This window comes from Astatotilapia calliptera, chromosome 15, assembly GCF_964374335.1.
Source record: "Astatotilapia calliptera chromosome 15, fAstCal68.1, whole genome shotgun sequence".
Taxonomy (NCBI): domain Eukaryota; kingdom Metazoa; phylum Chordata; class Actinopteri; order Cichliformes; family Cichlidae; genus Astatotilapia; species Astatotilapia calliptera.
The window spans coordinates 30,084,814-30,095,023 of record NC_137436.1 but is presented as its reverse complement, the minus strand read 5'-3'; the positions used below and the strand labels follow the sequence as shown (position 1 = coordinate 30,095,023).

Here is a 10,210-nt window from a genome sequence, read left to right as displayed (position 1 = left end):
CTTTATTCCCTTGGCTTCAAACACAGGCAGGAAAAGATAAACTTAGCACAAAAATTTAAAAGCAAGGAAATTTGTGTTTGGTTCATTATGTTTTAGCCTGTTTATTTCCTCTTAAATGGTGCCCCACATGTAAGGAAAACACATTTGTAGGTTGCTCCCATGCAAAAGTAGCCAAGTCTTTTCTGCCAATGCCAAACAGCTTATTCTGATATTGACTCTTGTTCTGAGCTTCGGGTATCCCAGGTGATGACAATCAGGTTAGCCGAGCTGGCAACACCTGTGAACATGGACCCTGCTACAGGGTCAGTGTCTGCTCCAAGAATACCACATCTGACTGACCTGGATAGGGACTGTACCATAGGAAAACTTAAAGCTGGTGTTCTGCAAAACAAAGTTGCAGGGTTATTAGGAGTGAGCCAGTACATTCGACAAACTGCTGTTGCTCTGGTGTCGGCAACATAACAATGCTGACCTCAATCCCACTGAACACATGTGAGATCAGCTTGAGTGTGCTGTTCATGTCAGTGTGACCCACACAATCAGTAGCAGATGAAGCTGTTTTTCATTGGCAGAGAAGATTTGGCAAGTTTGTCACAGGTGCAACCCACAAATGTAATTTTTCTTACATATGTGGCAGCATTTAAGGAGAAATAAACAACTTTAAACAGTATGCGATTTATTACCAGGAACATTTCTGCCACTTTCTAATAGTGCTGTAACTAACTTTAAGAATACATTTCACCCACTGTTATCATCATGTCTTGTACCAACACAGAGCACAGCAGCTACCTGGGAGAGTTCTACCAAGAACTACTCCAAGAAAAGTCGATTATGTTCTTAATAATTTTACCTCTTCTCTATGTATGACTCTGGATACTGTAGCTCCTGTGAAAAAGACAGCCTCAAATCAGAAGTACTTGACTCCCTAGTATAACTCTCAAATGCATACCTAAAGCAGATAACTCGTAAGCTGGAGAGGAAATGGCGTATCACAAATTTAGAAGATTATCATTTAGCCTGGAGAAATAGTTTGCTGCTTTATAAAAAAAAAGCCCTTCATAAAGCTAGAAGTTCTTACTATTCATCATCACCCAGGTTTCTCCTCAGCACTGTAGCCAGGCTCACAAAAAGTCAGAACACTGTTGAGCCACCCATTCCTTTAAAGTTAACTAGTAATGATTTCATGAACTTCTTCACAAATAAAAATTGAACCATTAGAGAAAAAATACTCATTATCTCACAGATGTAACATTATGTACAGCTACTTTCAATACCATTGATATTCATTTACTCTTTTTCTCCAATTGATCTTTCTGAGTTAACTTCAGTAATTACTTCTTCCAAACTGTCAACGTGTCTTTTAGACCCCATTCCTCTGTTTACATTATACATGGTTCCCTTAGGCAGTATCATCAGAAGGTATAGCAGACATTTTCACTGCTATGCAGATGACACCCAACTTTATTTATGTATGAATCCAGACAACACACACCAGTTAGTTAAACTGCAGGGATGTCTTAAAGACATAAAGACCTGGGGGAACTCTAACTTTCTGCTTCTAAATTCAGATAAAAATGAGGTTATTATACTAACATATTGTACTTTGCCCTAAAGTTCCTAGAAATATGGTATCTATATGGTATCAGACCATGAGTTTGCACAAATGATGGTCAAGCTGTCTAGAAAAACTACTATATCTGGAGAAATTGCAATATGATTGTAGCTAATGATGGTTTACAGTATGCTGGCTTTAAAAGGTGAAGGTATACGACGGTATAAGTTTATGAAGACACTGAAAAGTGGAAAGGCAGTTAGTCCAGATGACATATCTGGACTAACTGGGGTGGTTGAGCCTCTAAATTGTTCGCCACTTGTTAGAAAACACTGCAAAAAAAATGTTCCTCCTCAGACACCTTTTCAGTTTCGTCACACAAAAACTTGTCTTTTTCTTTTCCCTTGTGTGGTGCAAGCTTCTGTTTAACGTTTAACGTGTGCGTTAAACACCTCAACAAACATCACACGAACAGTCATTTAGTTTAGTTTTTTTAATTGTAAAACAAAGTATTATAACATAAATCAATACCATCCATCACCCTCTTCAATAACAGCAATCAGTTTTGTGAGCATGCTGCACACATTAAACCTATTGACACTGGAGGTTACAGACCCCATAAGAGTTTATAGCAGGTGGGCTGCTGGCTTCAGCATGGAGAACAGCCCTCCTAGATCATTTCATTAATAACCTTGCGTAAGTAGCAAGTATTGACTGTTCCTCAGAGAACCTGAGGAATCTTAATGTATGTGTTAACTTTAATATTTTAACATAATTCATACAGGATAAGGCAAGAGCCTCCACAGAACGAGTAATAAGACCTTCTCTGCCAAAGAAGTGACAACTGCTCCTCAACAGGTACAGTGTCTCTGAAACTGATGTCCAACCCAGTGTCCATCCTGCACGTGCTCCCCCTCAGTTCAGCTGTCTGATGATTACATTGATATCTGTGCCACGGTACCCTGGGTTTCCCAGGTCCTTCAGGAGCCCAGCTTTGTCTTTGATGGAGTGACGAGCCACTGACAGCCTGAACGGCAATAGGAAGTTATTGGCAGCTCGAAAGTTCTTCCCAACAGAGTAGATCTCGTGAATCAGGTCCTCCAAGCAGATAATTCCGTGTTTACCTGTGGGCCGAGAGGAGCAGAGAAAGCTCATTAAAGCAGATTCCTGCAGAATTTGAACTCATATTCAGCCAACATGAACAAAAAAAACAAAAAAAACCAAAACAGCCTGTGTAGCAGCTATATCCCACAGACTGTACCTAAAAGAGAGACGTAGCCGCTAGCTATAATCTTTCATCCATAATATCTGTATTTTGCAAATTCTGATTACCATTAGAGTCAAAAGCAGAAAAAGGTTGTGTGCTTTATTGTTAGCACAATAAAAACAATATCTGTGAATAAAAACAATGAGCAGTGGGCAAAATGGGCCCGGCTTCAAGAAAGGGTAACTAATAAAAAATAAGCAACTTTCCATTGAGATGGGCAGGAACGAAATGAGTGGGCAATTATGTGTATCGTGATAAAAGGCTGCGGCTACACACTTTTTTAATTGCAAAGCCAATTACATACAGCTTTTTGACAACTCACGTCCTTGCATGACAGTACTACAGACAGCCACTGTTGCTGGGTGAAATCAGTTACAAACATGGTGCGGCACCAAGAACCTTGTACTAATTTCTCCGGTTGCTAGGAGAATGCCATGGTTGCCAGTAATATCTCATGTTTGTCAGCAAATACTTCCCAATTCCAAGCATGGTAGTAGTAAAATTTGAAAAAGTGGAATGCAAACCAGAAATAGACATGGTTCATCTCAAAGTGAAAGCTGTGTCTCAGTGTTACAGTAAACATGTTTCTAAGGACCTTCTCCATTTCCGGAGCTGTTTCACTACAGCTAGATGCTGTTTGTAGACAAGTCCACCACTTCTATTCAAACTGCGATCAGAGCAATATGCTGCCAACCAAAGCAATCACAAGATCACAAGGAGATTTTCCCTAACTGGACCTGAAGTACCCATTTATTATATAGACACAGATGGTTTCCAGGGAGTCACTGACCATATGTAGGCATGTGTGACTGGGGCTTTAGCCATCATCTCCCCAGCAACTTCCATCAACCACTCAAAACTGGTTGGGATATACTCACCTGGTGGTTACCAGATGGTCATGGACCTTTCTAATTATCACATGTGATAGAAGGAAAGCTAACATTACGTTGTTATTGATCATGAGTGCAAAACCTTGATACACACAACTATGTTCATCTGCCCTCTAGAGGACATCATAGCCCCTTTTCTGTTAGTACCTAATTGGATCAACTCAGCACGGTTTGCCACCTGCTTGCCCGGGGTTCCAAGCGATCTGACCAGGTACTAAAATGTGATGCTGTCAGACTGCATACAGCCCACTGGCTGGTCAGTGGCGTCACTCGATGAGTCCTGAGAGCGTCTTATTCATGAAAATTAAAACCGCCACGAAACCCGGCATTGAGGGAAATGGCTACAAAAAACAATCTTAAAGATAATTTAAGAAGTAAAAATAGAACCATGTATTTTATTTTTACATAACACTTGAAAGAAAGATGGAGTATGACAGAGGGAGTGGGAGGAGGAAGAGACAGGGAGATAAAAAAGAAAACATGAGAGAGAGGGAGAAAGAGAGGAAGAGAAAGAGGAAGGGATGGAAAGAGAGAGAGAGTGCACAGCTGAAATGAAGTGCACTGCGACTGCAGGTGAGTGGGGAGGGAGTGTAGTGTGAGTGACTCACCCATGTGCTCCTCGATGAAGGTGTTATCTGTGAGGGGAACTCTCCTTCTGCCTATCCTGGTCTGACCTCTCTTCAGAATGAGCTCACGAACCGACTTCAGGTTGGGAAATCTGTCCGACACACAGCCCAGTATGTAGAGGATTGAACACAAATTCAAGCCAGCATTACCCTCTAAAGCACACTGTGTTTCACGCACTCACCCCCACGCCACATAAGGCTCCACCATCTTCATCATGGCGATGGAGGTCTTGTTAACTTTGACAAAGCTCCCACTGAAGATCTTCCTCAGCCTCATCATCTGGATCACTTTCATCACTTTAGGGCTGACACCTTTAGTCCTAACAGGAGAGAACCAGTCGGGTTAAACAAACTGTCGGCCGGTTCTGGAAGCCTGTGTCTGCTTTCCAGTACTTACTGTCTAATGCGGACGGCGAAGGCAAGCTTGTTCTTGGCTGGAGGCAGTGGTTCAGCTGGTCTCTGTTTGACCCTTTGGATGCGGGTGTCATCCCGATGCTGTGTGTGGCTTTCCTTTAAGAAATCTTCCAAACGCTTGAACTTGATTTTCCCTTTAGTCACCTACAGCATTACAGAAATACACACATGAATGCACAACAGTACATAAATTCCATACAGCTTTTAACTACAAAGCACGGTCATGACGTTTGGATATATTGTATTGTATATATGTAATATGGGCATCAGTGCTTACCCTTCTCTTCTCGAGCAGTGCGAGTTTGGCTTGCGTGGCTTTGATTGCCTGGTATGCCTTCCTCTTTTTCAGAAGATACTCTGGAACCAACTTGATTGCCTTTTTTGTCCTGAAGAGAACAAAAAGTAAGAGAAGAAAGCTTTGGACAAACTAAATAAACGTGGCTCAGTCACAGGATTGTGCTGTGGAGAACTGGAGGCTTTGAGTAGCTTCAGGTGTAACCCTAAAACTTGTTAGGAATCACCTAAAACTTGGTTTTTCAGTGTTACCACGGTAGGTTACTTGTTACTGGGGTATGACAGGTATAATAGGTCTGTTTAAGACTGATTCGCCAAAAACACATAGTGTTTATGAGGACCTAGTTAGCCTGAGGTCCCAAGGCTTTTCTTGCGTCCTTGTATTAGGACAGCCGGGAGAACAGAATTGTCTGACACAAATTCAAATAGCTTGACCCAGAAATTTTAGGGGTGACGCCAGGTCGGGAGGCCATGGGTATACTTATTCAGTTCGGAGCTACCTTCGAGTCACCGACGGTATACACTTAGCTCCATGTGAAAGTAAGCTCCTCAAGATACGCCTTTTTCACCCATCATCCTTCTAAATAGATACCTTAATCGAATCTTTAAGATTCGTACTTAAAGGAAAAAGCACAATCAGCACATCTACACATAGGAAACCGAACGGATGGACTTAGATACGATTATAAAATCAAACACATACTCTGATTCGGCCATCGTAGATTCCTCGTCGCGGACAAATGACGTCAGCAGATGGTGCCTCGACCTGCCACAGCGTTTCCCACTGCCGATGTTTGGGGGTGATGGCATCATGTGTAGATCTGACATTTTTAAGGTGATGCCACAAGATGGCACAAGCCACACTTTGGGGGTGATGACGACGCCACGGCCGTTTGCACAGACATGCCTCAAAATACGAAGCTAAAGCATCCATTCCATCATGCTAGTATCGATGCTGTCGGCATTTCGATCGATCCGCCCACATCTTACTCTTTTCCGGGTTTAATTTTTGTAACTTGGCGTGTTGTGCCGCTGCAGATTGGTTGCAAGAAGGAAGGCACCCGCCTCCAAATGGGACAATCCCCACTAGGGTTTAAATTCCCGGGACTCTCCACCTTTTGTTTTTAGAACCGAAGAAGCCTCTTGGATGAGATAAGTCTTCTTATAAGTCCAGTTTCCTTCGTCAAGATCTCTCTCAATGCTGCCATCACCTGGATGGCTGAGAACCCACACAAACATTTGTCTCACTTTGCATCTATGCAAATCTGACAGTAAAAGATTTTTTTTTAACACCAAGCATGACCTAGGGTTACACAAATATTTTTATCAGGACCACTTAAGGTTTGCCTTCCTTGCATGAAAGTCTAAAATAAAGTTCTTTTGAATTTTCATATATTAATCGTTTGAGTTATTTAGTCAGTGTGAATAAAGCATACACTGTCTCTTATTCAGCCATGCCTCTCTGTTCCCACACACCATTTTGGTTTCAGTGTTTTATACACTGCTCAAAAAAAGAGAAGGATATCTATACTGATATGGACCTGGTAATGTCTTAGGAACAAAAGGATATCACGTGGAAATGAGAATAATTAACCTACATAGGTTGAATTCAAAGACACTCTAAAAAGAGGATATTCTCTTTATATCACTTGTAAAGAGACATACAGTACATCTTTCCAAATGCCTTGATATCAGTTTGAATAATCAGTTTTCAGAAAATATTTTAACCCTGGAGAACCCATGGGGTCAGATCCGACCCCATTGGTTTACTAGGGAACCCATGGGGTCAAATTTGACCCCATGGGTTCTCCAGGGTTAAACTGTTCAGAAAAACTGCTTCAGACCTAGGACAAGACAGAGCTGTGGTGTAGGCATCCAAAACACGTGCTTTAAGATGCATTTTAGCACTACGTGTCACATTTTCGGGCTTTAAACTCTAAAGCTGCTATACTGTGGAAAGGTTGTACAAATACTCTAAGAAGGATGAACACTTAACACATCACATAAAATCAAATGAAAAGATGACACAAATTATTTTCCTAATTCTTTCACTGTAGCAAAGTCCATGAAATCACTTAAAAAATATGGCATAAGTATAAACGGCATTCAGGACCTGAATGGGAAATGGGAAATGACCCTATTGTCGAATGATGAAAACTCCAAAATATAGGCGTCAGGCCAAGGGGATACAAGGATACCCACCCCAGCCCACCACCTCTCAGCATGGCCAACTTCAGACTGGAACAGAGTCCAGCCCCTCTCCGGGGGACTGGTTCCAGAGCCCAAGTCGTGCACTGAGTCGAGCTTGACTATAGTCAGTTTCGCTCAACCTCACATACTAGCTCAGGCTATTCCCATTCAGAGAGGTGACATTCCATATCCCAAGAACCATTCTGGGTAGCTGGAGATCTGTCTGGCAGAGTCACTGCTCTTGGCTGCTACCTGGCATACATTGCAACAGACTCCTACTATGCCTCCTGTGGGCGATGGGTCTACAGTAGGGCCTACATTTTTTTTTACCAAAAATGTCTTTGAATAAAATATTTTTTTATTCTGTATCAGTAAGTCTGCAGGATCTTAGCCTGGTCATTGTCAACCACCCTGTGGGGTATATCCCATTTTGTCCATGTATATCCCATACTCAACATAGATGTTCCTGTATTTTATACAGTGTGCCAGCCACTTGTATATGGTCTTCCATGTATGCCGTGCATGTTAGAATCTTGTACCCTGCTGTTATGTGCTGGACAGTCCCTGTACAGGTAGAGTAACTATGGTAGCAGAGAGACTCACTGTGTCTCAAAGTGACATCAAGAAGATGATAGAGGTTACTTTATTATGTTCTGTATTGACTGTGGATCAATTAGTTAACCAAACCTTTTTATATAGGTTCAAAAGTGAACTTCTTTAAGTTTGATTGAACTAAAATAAAAATAAAAACTAAATGTTTTTATTTAGTTTAAGTTAACTATAATAACCTTGGCTCACACATTAAGACACACTTTTTTGTGTTCAAAACTCGTATGACTGTGTCAGCACTGTGATTTCCTTCAGTTTAATTTCTCCCTGATAATTGACTGAAATAACTGAACTGAACTACTTTTTGAATATGTGCAGTTTCAGGTCTGAGCGTGTTGCTCCATCTAGTGAGCCATCTTAAGCATTGCTTAAAGTGACCTGAATAGGGGAGACCGGGGATAGTTGCAACATGGGTCAGTTGTAACACTTTCAATTTCTCCAATCAGGGCTATGTTTCAAATGATGTGACTCATCCTGTGCATGCCCAACTCAGTTCTGCTATCACATGTGGAAAATCAGCACATTTTGTCAAACACAGACAATTTAACACGAAAAAAAGTAATTTGTATGCCAAAAAGTACGTTTTTCCCATTTATTTCAATTTCTAATAGCATTATTTGCTTTGCAGCGAAACTCATCAAACTTAAATTATGTTATTTGTATGTCTATGGGGATATATTCTGTGTAGGTCTTTAGTGCTAATGTTTTAGCCGTTGGCTGTAATGTTAGCTAGTTCATGGCTATAGGAGTCTGGGTCAGTTGTAACAGCAACAGTCTGGGTCAGTTGTAACAATAACGCAGATGTTAAAACTTACCACACTATTACTTTAACTTATATTAAACAAGTTGGGGCAACGACATCAGCAGAGAGAGGTTCACTGGTCGCATTTGTATATGTGGTTAATGCCATTGGCAACACAATTTCTCCACTGTTTGTGTTCCCACACATACATTATGCAGACCTCTGTGTCAGAGATGGACCAGTAGGAAGTACTGGTAGTGGAAATGGGTGCAAGAAACAGATTTCCTCATCTTTCTGAAGCACTTTGAAAACCACACCAAGGTAAGCCATGATAAAAAGTAATGGAATTGCGATGCTGGTGAACAACTACATTTTTTCAGCTTCATTGTTATGTTCAAAATTGGTGCAAGAGTTGTAGGTTATAATGCCCACTGAGCCAATGAGGCCAAACTCAAGGAAGACCAACCAAAATTAATGAAATATTCAGTTGCAGAAAATTCCATAATTTGTCTTTTTTGGGGGGTTGGAATATGTTCAAAAGCTAGATTTCGGCATTCTGTCACACACACACAGAGCTACATAAATGGCTCTAAGTGCATTCATGTGTTGAATAAACAAAGATTACATGTTAATGTTTTGTTAGTACCCTTATTTCATTGTGTTACATTTCACCCCAGGATATGTTACAACTAACCCAGACTATGGGGTTAATTGTAACATTTCACTCTTTGTGTTTGAGACCATACCATGCAATGGGTAATTGTGCTGCAGAGAAAATAGCTGCACTATTTAATAGCAGAGACATGTAAATACTTTGCATTACATTTTGAATCCACTACCTTAACAGAGCTCCAATTTACAGACAGAAATGTCAAAAATGTTACAACTATCCCCGGTCTCCCCTACTGCTTAGTTTTTTTTTTTTAATTTTTTTTTTATAAAGTACAGCAACAACAGAGATATTCTGCACACATCTGTATCAGCTTTATTGGGCAAGTATGAGTAACACAACACCTTCTCTCTGGCACTGCTCAGAAAGTTTGATGCGGCTATAACCTGATCACGGAGGTCATTCCTCTTTATTTATTTATTTTCTTCGACAAAAGACACTTACTTACTTTTAAAAAAATCTACATAAAATTTACAAAGTTCTGCCTGCCCTACAATGCTTTTGATTCAGATCAGCATCAGAATTTGCTTTGCTACATACACTGAATTAAATTATAAATATGAAAGATAGAAAAATAAAAATAAGGTACTCTGTTGAAGATGCAACATGTTAAATATGTACTCTAAAGTTATGCTGTATACAATGTAAACAAGATATGTGAAAGTGAAAATAGTGAAAATAGTCCAAGTGTCACAGGGAGAGTTTGAGGCTGAAAGTGTTCCGACTATCCAGCGTGTCATGGAGAGGGTATGAAGGATTGTGTCATGGTCCATGTGAGTGGCTGTTTTTCTATTAGCTCTCGGTTTCCACCTCTAGGTGGAGCCTCATCAGCCTTTAAGACCAGTGCTCTCAACAAATCTTTGCCAGAACGCCTGCTAACCTCTGATAGTGCTGGAGGAGCAGGGAAGCGAATGACAGACCTTCTGATTGGTAGATAACCCAGTCTGTTGCCTGAG

General features: G+C 40.8%; 1 protein-coding gene across 1 annotated transcript; it reads right to left on the bottom strand.

Annotated features, from left to right (window-relative positions):
• Nucleotides 1–2,030: 2,030 nt before the first annotated feature.
• On the bottom strand, nt 2,031–6,228 carry rpl7l1 (ribosomal protein L7-like 1). The gene is made up of 6 exons (XM_026143184.2): nt 5,747–6,228; nt 5,027–5,135; nt 4,733–4,893; nt 4,518–4,655; nt 4,318–4,427; nt 2,031–2,676 (listed from the first exon to the last, which is right to left on the bottom strand). The coding sequence occupies exons 1-6, from the start codon at nt 5,869–5,871 to the stop codon at nt 2,468–2,470; spliced, it is 852 nt and encodes a 283-aa protein (XP_025998969.1). The 5' UTR covers nt 5,872–6,228; the 3' UTR covers nt 2,031–2,467.
• Between the last annotated feature and the right edge of the window lie 3,982 nt (nt 6,229–10,210).